This window comes from Drosophila tropicalis, unplaced genomic scaffold (assembly GCF_018151085.1).
Source record: "Drosophila tropicalis isolate 14030-0801.00 unplaced genomic scaffold, ASM1815108v1 contig_878, whole genome shotgun sequence".
Classification (NCBI taxonomy): domain Eukaryota; kingdom Metazoa; phylum Arthropoda; class Insecta; order Diptera; family Drosophilidae; genus Drosophila; species Drosophila tropicalis.
The window spans coordinates 15,764,383-15,782,496 of record NW_027173374.1 but is presented as its reverse complement, the minus strand read 5'-3'; the positions used below and the strand labels follow the sequence as shown (position 1 = coordinate 15,782,496).

General features: G+C 38.5%; 5 protein-coding genes and 1 non-coding gene across 7 annotated transcripts; 4 read left to right on the top strand and 2 right to left on the bottom strand.

Moving 5' to 3' along the window:
- Window positions 1-323: 323 nt before the first annotated feature.
- Polr2F (RNA polymerase II subunit RpII18) lies at window positions 324-989 on the top strand. Its single transcript, XM_068299652.1, has 2 exons — window positions 324-485; window positions 547-989. The coding sequence occupies exons 1-2, from the start codon at window positions 457-459 to the stop codon at window positions 914-916; spliced, it is 399 nt and encodes a 132-aa protein (XP_068155753.1). The 5' UTR covers window positions 324-456; the 3' UTR covers window positions 917-989.
- Window positions 939-3,028, bottom strand: hd (humpty dumpty). Of its 2 annotated transcripts, XM_068299647.1 has the most exons (4): window positions 2,928-3,028; window positions 2,798-2,849; window positions 2,583-2,740; window positions 939-2,513 (listed from the first exon to the last, which is right to left on the bottom strand). In XM_068299647.1, the coding sequence occupies exons 2-4, from the start codon at window positions 2,843-2,845 to the stop codon at window positions 1,016-1,018; spliced, it is 1,704 nt and encodes a 567-aa protein (XP_068155748.1). In that variant the 5' UTR covers window positions 2,846-2,849; window positions 2,928-3,028; the 3' UTR covers window positions 939-1,015. The 2 variants fall into 2 exon arrangements, with proteins under 2 accessions (XP_068155748.1, XP_068155749.1); XM_068299648.1 differs by lacking the exons at window positions 2,798-2,849; window positions 2,928-3,028 and having other exon boundaries at window positions 2,569-2,705.
- A 58-nt stretch (window positions 3,029-3,086) lies between these two features.
- On the top strand, window positions 3,087-4,436 carry LOC137584314 (transcription factor Ouib). The gene is made up of 3 exons (XM_068299650.1): window positions 3,087-3,936; window positions 3,994-4,101; window positions 4,155-4,436. Exons 1-3 carry the CDS (start codon window positions 3,143-3,145, stop codon window positions 4,261-4,263), a joined length of 1,011 nt encoding a protein of 336 aa, XP_068155751.1. The 5' UTR covers window positions 3,087-3,142; the 3' UTR covers window positions 4,264-4,436.
- Window positions 4,437-4,551: 115 nt separating this feature from the next.
- 7B2 (Secretogranin_V domain-containing protein 7B2) lies at window positions 4,552-5,779 on the top strand. The gene is made up of 2 exons (XM_068299651.1): window positions 4,552-4,688; window positions 4,764-5,779. The coding sequence occupies exons 1-2, from the start codon at window positions 4,670-4,672 to the stop codon at window positions 5,570-5,572; spliced, it is 828 nt and encodes a 275-aa protein (XP_068155752.1). The 5' UTR covers window positions 4,552-4,669; the 3' UTR covers window positions 5,573-5,779.
- Window positions 5,780-7,386: 1,607 nt separating this feature from the next.
- On the bottom strand, window positions 7,387-18,087 carry kkv (hyaluronan synthase-like protein kkv). Its single transcript, XM_068301368.1, has 11 exons — window positions 17,546-18,087; window positions 14,276-14,469; window positions 13,884-14,127; window positions 12,589-13,818; window positions 12,248-12,518; window positions 10,246-12,176; window positions 9,865-10,041; window positions 8,397-8,597; window positions 7,968-8,333; window positions 7,805-7,906; window positions 7,387-7,743 (listed from the first exon to the last, which is right to left on the bottom strand). The coding sequence occupies exons 2-11, from the start codon at window positions 14,431-14,433 to the stop codon at window positions 7,570-7,572; spliced, it is 4,854 nt and encodes a 1,617-aa protein (XP_068157469.1). The 5' UTR covers window positions 14,434-14,469; window positions 17,546-18,087; the 3' UTR covers window positions 7,387-7,569.
- Window positions 15,111-15,183, top strand: TRNAR-UCG (transfer RNA arginine (anticodon UCG)). The gene has a single exon. It is a non-coding gene; the product is annotated as a tRNA-Arg (tRNA).
- Window positions 18,088-18,114: the final 27 nt, after the last annotated feature.

The following is an 18,114-nucleotide window of genomic DNA, read 5'->3' as shown; positions in this document are numbered from 1 at the left end:
TAAATTTACAGTTTGTGTAAACTTATTCTTCAAATCCGAAACATTCTTTTTTGGATAAAGGCAATAAACCGTTTATGATTGGCAAGTAAAAAGCCACTTCATCACAAAATTAACAGTGCTTTGATGTGAAGACTTTTGGCGCATTTTTGGCCTAGGCTAAACCGTTACACTCGACCACACAATTACTATAAAAACAATCAGTAGTTATGCAGTAGTGTGGATCCGAATAGAAAGATCTATCCCTAATCGCTGATTTAGTTTAGTACGCATTGCTCGATTGCTGTTACAGTTACAGCAATTCAAAAATTACAAAAAGTATCGATTGTCCATTTCGATAAGTCAAGTATTACAACCCTGCAAAACCAAAAAGAAGAAAACAAAGCGTGGTTAAACGCTGCAAAATTTCGAAAACCTTTTTTTGTTAAATATCTAAAGTAAAAATTAATAACATTTGCAATGGATGAAGCTGACTTTGACAATGATGAGTAAGTTGCAAATAACGAAATTCCCAAACCCAACCTACTTACTATTATTTCTAATATACAGCGTGGGCGGTGATGATTTTGATGATGTTGATGAAGACGTGGATGAGGACATCAATCAGGAGGAGGAGGTGGACAACATCGAAATCATAACACCCGGAGGAACTGCGCCAGGCGGAGGGGTACCTAAATCCAAGCGTATTACGACGAAATACATGACAAAGTATGAGCGAGCCCGCGTTCTCGGTACAAGGGCTCTACAAATCGCGATGTGTGCACCCATAATGGTAGAATTGGATGGTGAAACAGATCCCTTGCAAATTGCCATGAAAGAACTAAAGCAGAAGAAAATTCCAATAATTATACGTAGATTTTTGCCAGATCACTCGTATGAGGATTGGAGCATAGATGAACTGATTATGGTGGACAACTAGGAGAGAATGTAAACCCAAGAACTTAGCTATTTAAATTCATTTTTTATTAAAATTACAAATAAGGTACCCAAAATTATGTTCTCCTTAATGGTTCAGGTATTAGCTCCAGGCAAATCCTTGATCCCGTTGGTAGCAAACACGTTCTAACAGTCCTACTGCTTGGGAACCAGAGCGGCAAATGGATTTGACCACTGCCGGTAATAGCCCGCATTCGGAAAGATTTTGCTGATTAAAGACGGCTTCTCCATTTGACTTATCCATTTGATGTGATTTTTCTGGTGGCGATGACGATTCCATTAACTTCTGCGTGGCTTTGGTAAAAGCAAAAGTATTGTTGGAACTGGCCAAAGTGCAACTAAACATTTCTCGCGTCTCCCTCAGTATGTCAAACACGCTTGGCAGGAATGTGGGAAGTAGAAGACCCTTAATATCAATACTGAAATAATCTACACCATCCAGCCGCACTTTTTTGGAGCAGGGAACTAAATGCTGCATAGTCGCCTTAGGAAAGGCTATCGGTGATAAAAGAGTAGGTGGTATTCCAGCTAAACGTCCCACTTGGGAGATCAGACTCTTGGAATTCAAAAGATAACTAAAGAAACCCTGGCATTCCACGCCTTCTATAAAAATTATAGAACTATCACTAAAATCATCACGCATTTCAGTTGCCTGTACCTTCCGAGCATGCGACGATTGTATACGGCGTAGCTCATGCTCATCTACACCCAAGTTCTCCAACCATTCCTCATCGTCATCATTATCGAAGTGTTTCTTTTCAACATCCACTTCAGCCTTTTCTCTGTGCTCTTCCTCATCAGCGTCCACATTCAATTTTAAAGGTAAAGAATATTCTATGCCCTCTTGGCTCAGTGCCAATCTCATGCCTCGTGTTGAGGGTGTAACTAGGGCATGACTCTCTGCTCTACCGCCTATACCAGCAGCACGGAAGAGTACAGTAAAGGTATTGGCACACAGATAAAAATAAGGACACTGTCGGGCCCTTAACAATTGAAATAGTCCGCGAAAACTGAAATTCCATTCCTCAGACAAGGCTTTGCGTTCTCTCTCACCTAACTTTTGAGTCACATTTTCTTTGGCATTACGTGGATATAGTGTAACCCAAGGCATGTGTGGATGTTGCCAGTAGTAAGTACACTGATTAAACCTGGTGGCATCAGAAATGTCCAGTGTAGTCTCCTCTGTTTGCTGAGTATCTATACAACGAACAAAGCTTGTTAATCCACTGGCCATTTGAGATGTTTTCAATTGAATAGATGGCAATTCGGTAGGGCAAAAAAAACGAACACGCGTCTTCAAGCACCAGTCCATAGGCAGGTGCTTTGTATGCTTCTGTTGTGCGGCCAAAGCCATATCATCTTCTTCTTCGGCCAAGGCATTAGACTGCTTCAGCAGTTTAGCAAAGGCGATGGGATCAAACTTCTGTAGCGCTAGTTTGGCAGGCGGTGGACGCGTGGGAGTCTCTTCCACAAAGCATAACAAAGAGGAAGAGGAGGCGGTGGTGGCCGAATTAGCCTTAGGCGTTCCGCTTTCTTCATCCTCTGCATTGACCTTAATTTTCTTGGCTGCATCTGTAGCCCTGAAAATAAACAACTTACGATATAAGTGTCTCTTTTCACCCTGCCTCCACTCACATCAAGTCACTAACTTTGCAAACGGATTTTTTCGTTTTTGAGCCAATTTTGTTTCCCACAATTTGCTTTTATCATTCTCATCTAATTCCAAGTACTTTTTTGTGTTGTTATTGTTTTTTACACGTGCTGCCAATTGCTTCTTTTTTTGTTTCAGACGTTCAAGCTTTATAAACTGCAAAAATATTAAATCAATGAAAAAGTAATTGTTATTGTTTTAAATTATTTGCACATCATCTGGTCGGGTCCATTTCGAGGATATGGCGGGGTCACTTGACATTCTCCTGCAATATATGTATGTTTTGTATAATCTTAAAGTGATTTACACGGCACCGGCTGCAGTCAGAATCAATCGCACTTGCCAATGCAGTGTTATATGGAACAGGAGAATGTAGTAGGATGCTAAACAGATGGATACACTATAACAGGAGAAGGATGACAAAATCCTAGACCGACTCCCGCGTTAAATTGTTTCAGTGTTGAAAAGTCCCTTTTCCCGCTATTTTGCGATAACAAATCCGAATTGTCAACTTTCCACATCTCTAAAAACAAATTTACAAATTTCTGAGACAAAAACATGAATTTGAACGAAGTCTGCCGTATTTGCGCCAATCAGATCAGAGATAAAAAACGACAAAAGAATGTGTTTTCTCATAAACGTCTTTTGAATCAGCTTCAGCTAATCACGGGAGTTGTGCTAACACTGGAGGACGATGGCTTACCCAAATTCATATGTGAACGCTGTCAATCAGAGCTGGATTTGGCTGTCAAATTTCGTGAGCGTTGCATATTTTCACAAAGATATCTGAAGGAAATGCTGGAAAAGGAGTGTGAAAGAGGAGAAACCGAGTTTGTAGAATTGGATGTGACTGATGCACCAATGATTGAATTAGATGATGAACAGCTGATGTTTGAGGAAGAAGGAGTGTTGATTGAATTGGATCAGAACTTCGAGGACGAGGAAGGTCAAAGTTTTAATGAAGATCTGGTAGAGGAAGATGAGGATGATGAGGAAGAAGACGAAATTGACCCTGAAGCATCTGTAATGGCTGCGGCAGAAGCAGCATATGTAGCTGATCTTGAAGAACAACAGAGCAGAGGAGCGGCAAAAAGTCGGCAACAATTCTTTATTTGCGATGAATGTGGTCACTTGTCGGTAAATCCTAACTCCTATAGTGAGCATTTAAGGGCTCATGCTGATCGTAAAACGATGAAACGGTTTTATCCCTGCAACGACTGTAAGCGCACATTTACAACCAAAGCCAAATTAGAGAATCATCGACTGCAGTCGCATAGCAGCTTGCGTATTTTTAAGTGTTCAACCTGCGGGGAGACATTTGCTGCCTATGGAGACAGGCAGAGACATCAAAAGTAAGTATTACAAAATAAGCAATCAAATCTATTTAAAGTGTCCCTCTTCTTTATTAGAACTCATGCCAATGAACGACCATATCCATGTCTAGAATGTGAAATGGTTTTCCGCAGCGTTAAGCAACTGAAACTCCACTCGGCTTCCCACGACTCACCGCCCTACAGGTCCTAAGGTTCTAAAAGTAAAGTTTCAGACAATAATTTACTGCTCTTTTTAGATGCATCCCATGTGGACGGGAGTTTCCGATACGACTGCATTGGCATAGTCACAAAAAAGTAGGTCCCACAGAGTCGTGGTATCTAGGGCCCATAGAGTCGCGGAAATGAGAAGCCGAGTTCAGTTTTAGCCGTAATGCGTCGAAAACAGATTTACAGAAGATTTACAGTGATCTCAATTTCTGCAGTTCGCATCATCCGAAATTTAAAAATTGTGCCGATTCTTTTAAAAGATTGATTATTAATAGGATTTAAGAAAGAAATAATAAAAATTGGGAAATGTAGTACTGTTGTTTTTGATTTAAATTTCTGTTCCAAATAAAAAGAGCTTTTTGTACTGCATTTGCGCACTATAAACCAGTAAACCCTGTATTATCGACCTCTTATCAGCAAAAAAAAAAAAAAAAAAGTACAACCGTATTCAACTGGTAGTTACAACATTAATATACATACGCAAAACAGTTCGAAGCAGCTGCTGACGAAAAATCAATAAATTCTTCGTTTTGAACTCTGCAATATGTTGGCCCAGTCACAAAGTAAGTTGCATTTCTCATTACTTCATAATATTAATTTTTTAACTTAACTTTAATTCCTAAATTATCATTTTATAGCTTTTGGGTTGAGAGTGCTGTTTACAATGTTTTTGCTCTTGAGCGGTGGTTTCGTTCAAGTGCATTGCTACGAAACAAAGGATAACCCTCTTTCAGATGTTTTTCTATCGGAGTTGCTAAATCGCATGGCGAAGGACATACAAGTGGGCTATTATGATGTAGACGATGGCAATATTGCTTCTCCCGGTATTGACAACGATAACGTGGATTTAGTGTCTCGCTCGGAATATGCAAGATTGTGTGGCAGTGATAGTAGAAACGCCGACTGCATGCTACAAGCGTTGGCTCCAAATCCTAATCCTTCTCTGAGGGACCAGGAATTCTTACAGCACAGCTCTCTGTGGGGTCATCAGTTTGTTTCAGGTGGCATGGGTGAGATGCCCAACCGTTATAACACAATTGTAAAGACAGACGCTAGTCTACCCGCTTACTGCAATCCACCAAATCCCTGTCCGGAGGGCTATGATGTAGAGACACAAGGTGCCAATTGCATTGCTGATTTCGAAAACACCGCAATCTTTAGTCGGCAGTTCCAAGCAGGTCAGGAGTGCACCTGTGATAGTGAACATATGTTTGATTGCAGTCAAGATGGAGTTGAGTCAGTCAAAGATGAGGATGAACTGGTTGAGCAATTTCTTCGCCAGTTTGGTCACGAAAATGCGGTCAATTCAAATGGAAATAATTTGGTAAAGAAGGCTGGAGGTGTTTATGAAATACCAGATCCAAGGATGGAAGCTATTATAAATCCATTTTTAGAGGGAGATCGCTTGCCCATTGCAGCCAAAAAGGGCAACATGCTTTTCCATTAAACAAATCATTTACATCATCTAAAAAATGTTTTCGATGTTGAGTGTCTAATTAATATTATATTCATATTAAAAAAAAAGAGTTATTTCTTCACGCTGTCGCGTGGACAGAGGCCTACCACAACAGCTTCCAGAAATCCCCTAAGAAAAAATATTACAACACAAAATAAATAAAGTTATCCACATTAAATTAATAATATTATATCCTTATTGTTGCTAAAAGTGTTTTATTCTTTGGGGCTTAAACGTGTTGTCAAAAGACTTTTTTTTATCAAGGACGAAATGTGTTCTGGTGAATTTCAGTTTTTCAGTGAATAATCTTCAAAAACGTTTAATTTTGCGAATCCGTAACGTTGAATTTTCGGTCGATTTCCAAGAGTGATATATTAGTTTTTAAAGCTGTAGTTAATAATTTAAAAGCTTTTTCTGGATATAGGATATAGGATACATGCATGATCCACAATAAAAAAGAAACAGTAAGCCTGTTTATTATTTAGTTTAAAATACCGAATCCGTACGTGAGAGAAAATTGTTTGAGTATTTGAAAAATTTATTTGAAACTATATAAGATTATTACATCAGATCTGAAGTTATTTTATTCATTAAAAATTCTTAAAATTCTTTTGACGGCGATGCAATGCATAAAAATGCATAAAAATACAGCAATTTGATTAAAAAGTTGAACAAAACTCTACTCTACTAAGTTTCGTCACCTTTTGGAAGATAAAAAAAAAGAGAGAATTTCAATGGGCTGATATTCGCCCTATCTAACACAAATGAAGCAATTAAATCGACTCGTCGACTTGGGTATACCATACACCAGGTGAAACAAATATTTCAAATTTCGAAAACCAAATGTATGTCTATTAAATTGTTTTTACATGTTTCATAGTATGTGCTATCTCGCTCACTCTACGAACACACGAGCACTCTAGCGCCGCTACTAGCCAACGGCCAATTCTGACCTTGTGGACCGCTTAGTAAAATACGTTCATACGCATATTTTGCATGTTTCTGCGCGTCTATTAAACTAGTCTGCATACCAAATTTGATGTCTCTAGCTATAATACATTTTAAGAAAACTAGTTTTATGTGATTCCTGGGGGCGTAAGGGGGCGTGGCCGAAATTCCAATTAACTCTATATAAGTACATAATACTTGAGTATACATACCAAATTTGGTGGCTCTAGCTTTTATAGAGATCTGCGTGTTCATACGGACGGACGGACGGACGGACAGACGGACATGGCTAGATCGACTCGGCTGTTCATCCTGATCAAAAATATATATACTTTATAGGGTCGGTTAAGCTTCCTTCTGCCTGTTACATACATTTTGGCGACTTTAATATACCATTTCACCCTATGGGTGTATGGTATAAAAATATATGACGTCGGATGAATGATTCTCAATATTTACAAGAATCTCTTAAATCTGTATCTCTCTAGAACAATTTTTTGTCTACACAGTTTCAGTTTTACCATAATTTCAAAATCTGCCAATAAATCAATCAGATTTATCGCTAAACTAAGCAGTAAACAAAGGCATATACTAATCGGCATTTTCTCAAAAATGTATACGTTTTGAAGTTCTACTCGGCTCGTTTTTATTGTTGAGTATTCAATGTCAGCATGCACTGGTATTGTGGTAACCTGGATTTGCCTCAACGCATTTGTTAGGGTTCTCACAAGATTTTAAGAATATTCACTTAAATGTAACCTAACAAATGAATGTGTATATAGTACATTGAATGAATGTTGTGATTTTGCCACTCTCACAATAACATGGGCAGTGTGATTAGCTAACCAACATATTCGTTGTGGTCCTGCAATGGATCTAACTCTATTTAATATATTAATATCATATCGACAATAGTTCTAAATATTAAAGAATATAGGCAGTTGATTGAATGAAATCTCTAGCACTAAGTACTTATGTGTGTATAAGATATTTGTATATGTGATTATACATACATAGGTTAAATTGGTAAATAGTTCACTTTACAAGCGCCCCAAATTATTTCCGTTCGTGTTTTGACTCCAGGAAACTTGGGGATGCGCATGAGGATTACGCGTAGTTAACCGTAGGGAATTGCCATCACCATCATTATCTTCGTCTATGACATGCTCGTAGCCCTGATTAATGGTGCCTCCTCCATTCGAGCCATAGATTTGCTATGGTAAAAGAAAAAACAACTGGAAGGATTAAAACCCAATTTTCATAGCTAATTCATACCTCGCTAGGACCTCCGTTTACATTAAATACGTCTTTTATGCTAATGCCGGCATTTGAGACCCTACCGCTTCGATGATTGGGTACCCCACCATTATTATTTACCTAATTAAATAATATACTTAAAAATTTTTGAGACAAGCATTGGATAATTAAAGTTGCGTACCGGTGCACCCGTAGTTATTCCATATTCATTCTTCGCTCCTAAAGTTTGCATGGCCGATTTCCTTCGTTCTGCCATTACGGAATTTTTCCGCACCTCTAACGCACGTATAGTTTCAGCCCTCATGGTCAAACGACGTGTTAAGATTGGGGTTGCTGGATTGTTCTCAGCATCGGCTGTCAGCTTAAGAAAACGTTTCTTGAAAGCCACATCCAAAGTACCAATTTGACGTCGTGGTTGGCGAGCTTTCTCCAAATTTTGTATAGTCTTCCGCCTAGCAATACGATCGGGGCCTGAACCCGAATCGTTGTCATAATCACCATCAATACCTTGAAGGCGCTGAAGATTCTTGACTATTTCTACCGCGTGCTTAAGGGGAAAAAAAAAACATATTACATAATGTTAGAGGTACATTTATGAGTATATTCATACCTTGTCTATAAGTTGATCTTGTGTTAGATCTTCAGATTTCTTTTTACAAAAATTTAGTTCGGTAGACGCCAATATATGCGATAGAGTGCCAAAGCGATGGAATAACATTGCCGTAAATTGTATTATCAAAATCAAGGCAAAAAAGAACACGAAAACCAAGCCTATGGGCTCCAGTTGAAGATATTCCTTTGATATGTGGACCTGCATTGTGGATCGTTTTATTAGCTTTTAAATTTAAAGATTAATTCTAAAAGTTAGTTACATTTAGATTTAGTTTTGGTAAAGGAAGGGGGATAACGTATTTGTACCGGTGAGACTCAGATTTGAGGTATCAATATAGTAGGTGTGTTATATGTTTGTATATTTATGGAACATGCTTCTATTTGTGGTCGGAAGTTTAATTTAATCCAGCCATTTATCTCGCATTTATTTTGATAGAAAGAATTAAACTATTTACCAAATGTGTAAATACTTATGATAGGCAGTTGATCATGTGGTTGTTCAGGGGGAAAACTGTTAGGAAGACTGTTGCGATGATATTTTATGAGGTATTTGATATGCTTTTTTGTTGTTGTTGTTGTACAAATGGTATACCTGGAACCAGAGGAATGGGGTTCACAATAAACAGGAAAAGATATACAAAATCCATTAACTGGTATGTATGCCTAGTATGTACATATGTATGTATTAGCAGTAGTGGCCACAAATTTCTCAAACTGTTTTTTTTCGGATTTCAAATACGACGCAATATTAGCTAATCCGTGGGGACACGACTTTTGCAATAGTCAAATGATCTGTGGCTTCTTATTTTATTTAAATTGAATTGTTATATATTCCGAATATTTGCTTTAGGACATCATGAAACATTTTTGGCAAAAATTAAACAAAATCTACTAGGAATATAATCGAAACATGTAAACGGGCAATCGAAGGAGTCAAAAAGAGAATGATTGAAAAGTTTTTATCCTCAAATTATCGGGTCAGAATCGGAATCCGAAAAAGTGCAGTGATTTAACAATAAATTTGTGCGTTCTGCTGTACATTGAATATGTATATACAAATGTAAATGTAAATGTGTATACATAAATCAGAGAGTGAGACAGGATAAAAAACACAAAAAAGAAGTTAGGTGGATTTAGGACAGACATTGAACACATTGATTGGTTTGATTGGTAGTACATAAGTACATATATGTATATATATATATATGATTTTTGTAAACCTCAGATGTTTCTTCAATATACGTTATGTTCGTTTTAACGCCCAACGGCCAAATTATATGCAATTTATCCTTGTTCAATTGCAATAAGAAGACAATCAAAACGAATAATGCGTTGGCCATAAAAAACGCAAAAACCGACTTATTTCGCAGCTCAATCAGATCGGCAGCAATGCGGGCCTACAAGACCGTCAACAAAAAACACAAAAAACAAAAAGGTTAGTACGGTTTGAATCATTGTGCAATTACCTCCTGAGTAGATTCGTCATAGGTTATATTGGTTCGCACGCCAAACGGCCATTTCACATGAATATTATCCTTATTCAATTGCAGCAGGAACACAATCAACACAAACAGGGCATTGATCATAAAAAAGGCAAATACTGATGAATCACGAAGTTCTTTCAGATCTTTTGCAATGCGTGCCTAGAAAAATATTTTATTCGGATATGGTTTGGGCATATGAAAGATTTTGCCATAAAGTTTTTGTAGTTATTAAATGTTACTTAAAGTTTTTTGATTCAGACTTTAAATTCGTTGTATGCAAACAGCGCAGAATTTAACTTGAGCTGTTTTTATTCCTGCGGAAGAAATAAACATAGAATATTGTGCATATTGTGATGATCATACCTGTTCCACGGGATCATTGTCAATGGGATATAGATACTGATCGATTAGATCTTTCCAAAACTGTATTTCTGAGCTCGATAAAAAGTCCACTTCGCCCTTTCGCACATCGGGATCCTCAATCCAATACGGATTTGTGAGAAAGTCGCGCTCCTGCTTTGGTTCTGCTGAAGTGTCTGAATCTGACTCATCGGACTCATCACCTGATTTTTCGGCCACTGACTGCAACAAATGATGATCTTTTGATCCGCCTGATGCCGTTCGTCGTCTGCCATGGCGTGAGGCATGATGTCCATGGGGATCCACAGCACTCTCGATTGTATCCATACGTTGTTTAATTGTATCCAAGGACTCAGCAATTGTGGTTAGTTGTTGCTTTTCATCCGAAGTCTTGCCATGAGTACAAAATATACACCGAAAGAGACCTGCCAAAGAAAATTCCACAGACCCTTCCTCATCGCCATTATCACCGATGCCGCTCTGTAGGAAACTTAACATGCTCTTCTGTTTTACACGCTTTTTAGCTTCCTCAGCAGCCTTCTTTTCAGCCTCTAGCTCTTTTTTTGTCTTTTTGGCAACCACCTCGCGAGTGCCCCAGGACACAACGTTCAGATTGATAATTGAGTAGAGGATTAAAAGCAGATACATAGATGGGATGGAAAGCAGGTAGATCAAGCCGCACGTTATGCACCAAAACTCTTGTGGATGCAAACATGCAGCTATAAAGAACGATCCCACCATCGAAATCAAGAATATAGCCGATGGCGAGCCAATGCCATCCTCGCCCAATTGTAACGCGGTACCTACTATCACCGCCATCATAATTAGCGCATACGCTGTAGATAAAACTTGGGCCACGAACAACTGGATGTTGGATTTGCATGTGAAGCAGATAAACATAAATGCCAATATCGGCACAATATTGTAGTGAAACGAAGTCCAATTGTCGATGCGAAAGGCGGCCACAAAAGCTCCCACCAACATAAGGAATATAGTGCCCGGGCCGAGTATTGTTCCTCCCATTAACATCATCTGATAGAAAATGTATAGCAGGGAAATGTTGTCATTGATTTTGATTGTACGCTTAGCGTCAGCTAATAGATCCATTATGTTGGCTATGGTCGAGGGAACCCAGCGACGTCGCTGATTGTAGAACTCATTGAAACCCTCCGGGCAATGGGTGTAGGCATCACTGGCAGCGGAATACTCTACACGATATCCCCGCTGCAATAATAGTGTGCAGAGCCAACGATCCTCACCCTGATCATATTGCACATAATGACGGGCTTCGTCTGACCGTGTCGTATATTTCTTCATCACATTATCATCCATGAGAGCCTTGCCACGGAACAAGGAAAAGCACCCCGGAGAACAGAGTACACAGCCAATCATATGCTCTGTGGCCTTCTGCAGCCAATGACCAATGGCATACTCGAACAGTTGATACCATACCATAGGCCCTGAGCCTACTGGATGAATACGGCCACAGGCAGCACCCAGATTCTTATTTTTCTTCATTAGATCTACCAACAAGGTAACGGCATTTGGTTTGAAATCGATGTCACCATCCAGTGTTAGGAGGTACGTATTCTCGGCAATGGCATCTTTACGATCCACCGATATGGGCAGTTCCATCAATCGATGACCCAGCAAATAATACATATACATGACTTGGGACCAACGCTTACGATGGCGTATTCGATCTTTATCCTTTAAGTGAGTTATGAACTTTGTTTTTCCTGGCAACGTCCAGACCAAACGTCCACCATAGGGAGTGGGATATTTTTTCGGTGGACGTAATCGAATTGTCGTCTGGTGGATCTCGGAAGCAGCTTCATCCATGGTAGCTATTAAAAGCTTTACAAAACGATTGCACTGGATATCATCATCGCTGTGATCGGATATCTCAAAAGCATCATCGAAAAATATGTGGGCTACAGAAAACCCAAAAAAAGTTATCTGGATTCGCAATTTATTATAATTTTTTTCGCATTAAAATACTTACTTTCAAACTCGTAGTAGTCGGGATCTAGAACTCTCAAATACTTTTGGGCCACTCGACGAGCACACTGATCTTCATCCATACGCATAATACTTTTTAAGAACTCAATCATTTCGTCTTTGGTCTCATGCCACATGGTGGCACAGGAATAGATTCGGGTTATATTGTCAGATGATTTTATTGAAGGCTTATTCGGAGCAGACGAACGATCAGTGTGTACTGAAATAGTTTCGTAATACTCGTCACCCTTTTCTTTTTCAATTTCGGAAAGGTCCTAAAAACGTTCGGAGATAGAAAATTAGAATTTAACGCTTGTTTTTATAATCGAAATATTCGAATCTCACCTCTGTTTTGACATCCGCTTGGTCATCGCGACGTCTATTCAGGGCCATAGACTGATCAATCAGTAGAGCAGAATACATTGGCCGTACAAAAAGCTTCTCCGTAGTTGCCAATCGTTCACATTTTGGTGTCCAAATATGAAGTGCGATCCAAGTTTGACTTAGTAACCATAATATCCAAGCCCAGGCCATTTGTTCGGTGACAAAATTATTAAAACGAAAGTTTGAAGGGCTTGTGAAAAACAAATAATCTGGTATGGTGTCATGGAAAAAGCAGGGATCATCAATTCGTATACCACATGCTGCTATCAAGAACGAAACGGCAATGGGCACGGTCAAGCTAACGGGAAAGGCATAGCTAAAGCCTTGAATAAGAATTTTGCAAGCAAATTTGCCGAAAATGTAACACAAATACGACCCAAAGATCTGGAGCAGTAGAACATAGACCACGGTATTGTATGCTGCATCAACATCGACTGTGTCAATATTTGCCGCCTCCAAAGTGTCGGGCAAGACTCCACCCAATCCAGCTGGTAGCTCATACACGATAATCTTGTGGGGACCAAATGCATCGCCGTACATAGTGAACAAATTACCAGGCTCATCTCCTTGGGCCCAGTAAATAAGCAGAGTGACACAGAAAAATAGAAGAATCTTCCAAATTGAAAGGAACATGTGACAGAAATAGCGCGTGTAGCGCATTTCTTCCTTAATGCGTCCCAAAAGCCGCACCAGACCAAGAGGGGACTGCGGAGACACATAGTTTTCCCACCAGCCGCAGGATATCATAACACAGGCTACCGGAATAACCCACAACTCTCGTCGATTCTCCAATAATGGCCAAATTACGAGACCAGTTACCTGGGCAGCAATTGCTGCCAGATCGATAATCACTTTCACAAAGCGTTTGCCCTCCTTTGAAGTGCGCGAGAGAAGACCGAAAACCCCCGGAATCACGCAAAGGCAATTGGTCAACATCGCTCCTTGAATCGCGTCTATTTGTGGTAGCACTACGAACATTAGCAATGCAGTGCCCAAAGCACTCAAACTCTCCATTAGCCAAACAAACAGGAAGTGACCTGTTCTTGGAACCTTGAAGGTCTTGAAGAAGCAAATGCGTACGGATCTAATCAGAGCGCCGATTTCGGGTAATGCATAAGCTATAAGCAATGCCCAAATCCAAGCTATGCGTTCTTCCTCAGGCAGACGTACCACAAAGTTTTTGTCACGCCCCTAAGAAATGATAAAAATTTTATAATTTTCCTACAACCTTGTTTAAGCAGTTCCGTAATACTTACCAGATCCTTGTTGCAATATTCCATTTTTTTATCCTTCCGAACTTGTGAGGTCATAAACAACACAGTTCCTTTGGCTATAACGCCACCAGTTAAAACTATGATAAACGTAAATACATAGGCGAAGATCTTTAAGATCTTAATAGTTAATTCTAAACATTCCTGATTCGCTGTCGAACCGGTTTCAATTTTAATAGGCGGATCCCGAAATACATCCCAGCCTTTTGTTTCCTGTATGGTGCGTTGGCTGTAAGAAAGTTTCAAATTAGGATGTCCAAACTGTATGAAGAAGGGTATGTCTTTGACATAATAATGTCAATTTCAGTGAACACAGCCTTGGTTTGCCCGCAATCGGGAGCACTATTTAAACTCAACTAGGCCTTTTTTAGACATACCTGCCGCCATATATATCATGTGTAAGTGGTGAACTCTCGTCATCGGTAAAGTTGTTGTCATCACTATCACCATGCTCGCCGGCGCCTGCTCCTGCACCCGTACCCGTGGCCGTTGCAACTCCAGGTGGGGCCATTGGGCGATGCCGCATTGCAGACATCTCCCTAAATTATGTCTGTAAATCCAGAAATTGGTCCTGTGAAATATTGACAAATTACTTCTTCGTTCTTAGTTGAAGGACAGGTATTCTTTTTTTAACACGACCAGTTTAGATCTAAAACCTTGGAAGTGGTTTAATCTAGAATTTGCATCTTATTATACGCACTTTCTTTCGGCGAAGATTAAAAGTAATTTGCTTAGTTATTTGGGTTTTTATTTAATTAAAGAAAAACGAAGATCAATAGGAATTACAATGAGTGATCGTCAATCTAAAAACCTTATGGAGCGTTTTAGAAACTAACCTTAATGATTGAAAGAGAAGGATCATAGATTTAAAGATAATGCTCATTAACCATCAACATGAAAAATGCATTCTCGACTAAGGTCATAGCTATAACGTCATGCTGGAAAAAAATTAGAAAATTTCATGTCTAAAAGGATGCTGTGCCTATGATGGAAGGTGAGAGGGGTTGGCATGTAGCCAATATGTATTCTCCAGGAGTCTGCGCAGAAGTACGACATCACACCATTGACTTACCCCTAGTCCGCAGGCAAATTATACGGTGGGTGGAAGTTAACTGTTTGTGTGTATGTACACATGTGCTAGTGAGTGTCTGGGATGCTTTCGGCGCTTCTTTCGCACTTTATATAACAGAAAGTAACTGTTCCATGCAAACGGACCGTGTGGCCTAAAGGATAAGGCGTCGGACTTCGAATCCGAAGATTGCAGGTTCGAGTCCTGTCACGGTCGGATGGTTAAATTTTTTTGAAGAATCCTTTTTTTATTTAGAGAGAGTCGCAATTTAGTTGCACTAGCATTCGTGTAAAGTACGTAGAAGGCCTCTAATTATCTACTTACAGATGGTTAGGACTAGCCAGCACAATGTTTAGGAAATTGAAACCGATATTAACGAGTTGGATTGGATTAAACAGAACATAAAGAGATAAAACTGAAAAGGATTTATACTGTTTATCCAGGGAATATTTGGTAGATCTTGGATAATTAACTTGAACCGGTTATACAGGAAAATAAAATATTGTGTTAAGGTAGAAGCAGAATAAGTGGGAAAGGCAGTCGACAGAGCAACAAACTGGTTAAAGACCTCGAACCACAGTGAACAGTTTTTGAAATACATATTATGTAGATATATTAAACAAAGAAAAAACTGCAAGGCATTCAAGAGTGTTTCTTTTGTAATCACATCAACCAAATTAGCCCCGCAATTCCGACAAAATTGGACTTTGATGAAAAAGGAAATATAACAATTCCGATCGAAGTGAATGTATTGCTATTGTAGATCTTAAGCTTGTCTCCACGCAGAAACAATTAAAAGCAACCCAAACTAAAGCTAAGCCACGCGGCAGTCAGCAGTCAGTATAATTTAAAGTGAAAGTTGAATAAAAATGTATTAAAAAGGAAATTTACATTAATTTGGCTATCTGATGCTCTATACTCTTTTGTGAGAACATTTTTAAAAACAATGTTTTACTCACTACCAGATTAGAAACTGCTTAGTGTGTATTCGTCATTGATCAGACTTTAGCAGTAGCAAAGTTGTCTACTTAAATAATATAGTCAGTTACCGTTTGAATGTTTAGTAATTCAATGTTTAGTAATTCAATGTTTAGTAATTCGGCGTGCAACCCTCGCAAGTCTGCTCTAGTTGAAAAAAAAAAAAAAAACTCAAAGGCAGCTATTTAGAAATTTAGTTAGAATTATTTTGTTGTTTCTGCTGCTGTAATTGGCTAGCTGATAAATTGATTGCTACATTTACTCTACCCCAAACGAGATCGCGGAATACCTGAGTTAAATCTAGCATTGGAAGTTGAACCGAATTGTAAAAGTATACCAAGTATATGGCGCTTTGCTCGAGAGCAACCAGTTTTGTTGCTGTTTCTTTCATTGTGTGTAAGAGGAAAAGCATTAACAAGAAATGTATATACAATTTAGGGAATTATGTAGAAATTTTGTTGCTATTCTCTTTGTCAATCAAGTTACTTTTATTCTAGATCCATACAATCCTGATAACTTTTTGTTTTTATGGTTCAGCGGCACAACATCCAAAACCCAAATCCTTATCTTTCTGAGTCACCAAATATGTATATTTTCTGATCATTATTCACTTTGCTGTTTTTGTGGCCAACTAAAAAGTATTGACTTGCAAGAAATTTAAGTTTTAATGATCATTTAAAATCTTGACTCACATTTTTGATAGACGCATTATTAATATACATTCACATATATATGTGATATACATACATAAGTAGGTATTTAAATTCCCTATGTCAATTGAGTCACCAGTATGTATGTATGTATGACCCTCATTTTGTATCTTTGTCGGTTCAATACATACACACAATTATGTACATCTACGTATGTTTATATAGATTGTATATATTGGATTGTTAATTATATAATTTATGGAACATGTTGGTTTTAAGGTGTGTAGATTTTAGAATAAAACGGGTTTTTATTAATAAAGACAAATGCTAAATGGTCAGATATATTTTAAATCTCACAGAAAAGCAAAAGTGTTGCCAAAGTTGCTTACACAAAACCAGTTAAGAGTAGACAAAGTAAAGGAAATTAGAAAAAGTTGTCTTTCCACAAAGAGGGGAGAGGGAGGCGCGGTGGAGCATAACTTTCACATAATAAAATTTTACCGTTCGAGAGTCTTGGTGCGTCCGACGATAAAGAAGCATAAAGCCATTAACGAAAAAACAAAAACCCAAAGAAAATTCATATTGGCATGGTTTCAATCTTAAAGATAGTGAGAGTGAATGGGGTTGAAGTATTTATCTCTGAAAATACATCCATACATATGTAGAAAAATGTTTAATACACAAATGCGGCTCGTTTTTGTAAACTGCATTCACATAGGTACGAATGTATGCATGTACCTACACATACATAAGTACACATATAATTTAAAATGAAGAAATGCCTGCGTGGCTCACTAAACTTGTAAAATATACTATTTCGATTAGCTCTATATTTTGATTTCGTTTTCTTATATTATAGTTGTTTTGGTTGGCCAGAGGTGCACACACATATGTATTCACACTTATAGATACACAGACATATAACACCTCACACGCATGCGCGCACGTACCGTTTTTTTTCTTTTTTGTTACTGCTTTTTCCAGTTTTCAGTTGGCGTTAACTGCTTTTGGTATCCGTCGTCTTGGTCCGCGAGAAGCTCTTTTCGAGTTCGTTGTCTTTGCCAAACTGAATTGAAGTCTTTCGTTTTGCTTATTGGAAGTGGTTGTTGCTTGTCGTTGCTTACCAGCAGTTATTAGCGTTGCTGCTTTTTTTCCAGGCAAACAACATTTTATCACAAAATCTTTGTTTAATGGTATTAAAGATTTACTAAGAATAAAAACAGTCTTCACTCCATAATTATTTTATCCATATTTAATTTTACTAAGTAATTAAAGAACGTACGTTCGTTTCACAATTCACCGTTAAGATGGTTTGCATATTATTTATTCCCAAAGATGCAGTTAGCCCGTTTTGTTGAGTTTTTGCTTTTACTTGCGACAACTTTTGTCGAGGTCGTCTGGTTTCTTTAACATTCCAGTTGGAATTGCCAGCTGTTGCTGGTTTGCAAATATGTCTTGGAACAAAGGAGTGATCACAATCTATAGAAGAAGTGAACCTTTAGGAAGTAATGCCGTGCAG

Bases quoted from the DNA above. Each gene is read 5' to 3' on its own strand.
- Polr2F (XM_068299652.1), top strand. From the start codon at position 457: ATGGATGAAGCTGACTTTGACAATGATGA. The intron at 486-546 runs GTAAGTTGCAAA...TCTAATATACAG, and splicing joins GCTGACTTTGACAATGATGA to CGTGGGCGGTGATGATTTTG.
- hd (XM_068299647.1), bottom strand. From the start codon at position 2,845: ATGTCAAGTGACCCCGCCATATCCTCGAAATGGACCCGACCAGATGAT. The intron at 2,741-2,797 runs GTGCAAATAATT...ATATTTTTGCAG, and splicing joins AATGGACCCGACCAGATGAT to TTTATAAAGCTTGAACGTCT. The intron at 2,514-2,582 runs GTTAGTGACTTG...GTTTATTTTCAG, and splicing joins CGAAAAAATCCGTTTGCAAA to GGCTACAGATGCAGCCAAGA.
- LOC137584314 (XM_068299650.1), top strand. From the start codon at position 3,143: ATGAATTTGAACGAAGTCTGCCGTATTTGCGCCAATCAGATCAGAGAT. The intron at 3,937-3,993 runs GTAAGTATTACA...CTTCTTTATTAG, and splicing joins GACAGGCAGAGACATCAAAA to AACTCATGCCAATGAACGAC. The intron at 4,102-4,154 runs GTCCTAAGGTTC...TGCTCTTTTTAG, and splicing joins CACGACTCACCGCCCTACAG to ATGCATCCCATGTGGACGGG.
- kkv (XM_068301368.1), bottom strand. From the start codon at position 14,433: ATGTCTGCAATGCGGCATCGCCCAATGGCCCCACCTGGAGTTGCAACG. The intron at 10,042-10,245 runs GTATGATCATCA...ATATTTTTCTAG, and splicing joins ACAATGATCCCGTGGAACAG to GCACGCATTGCAAAAGATCT. The intron at 8,334-8,396 runs GTATGAATATAC...TTTCCCCTTAAG, and splicing joins AAGATCAACTTATAGACAAG to CACGCGGTAGAAATAGTCAA.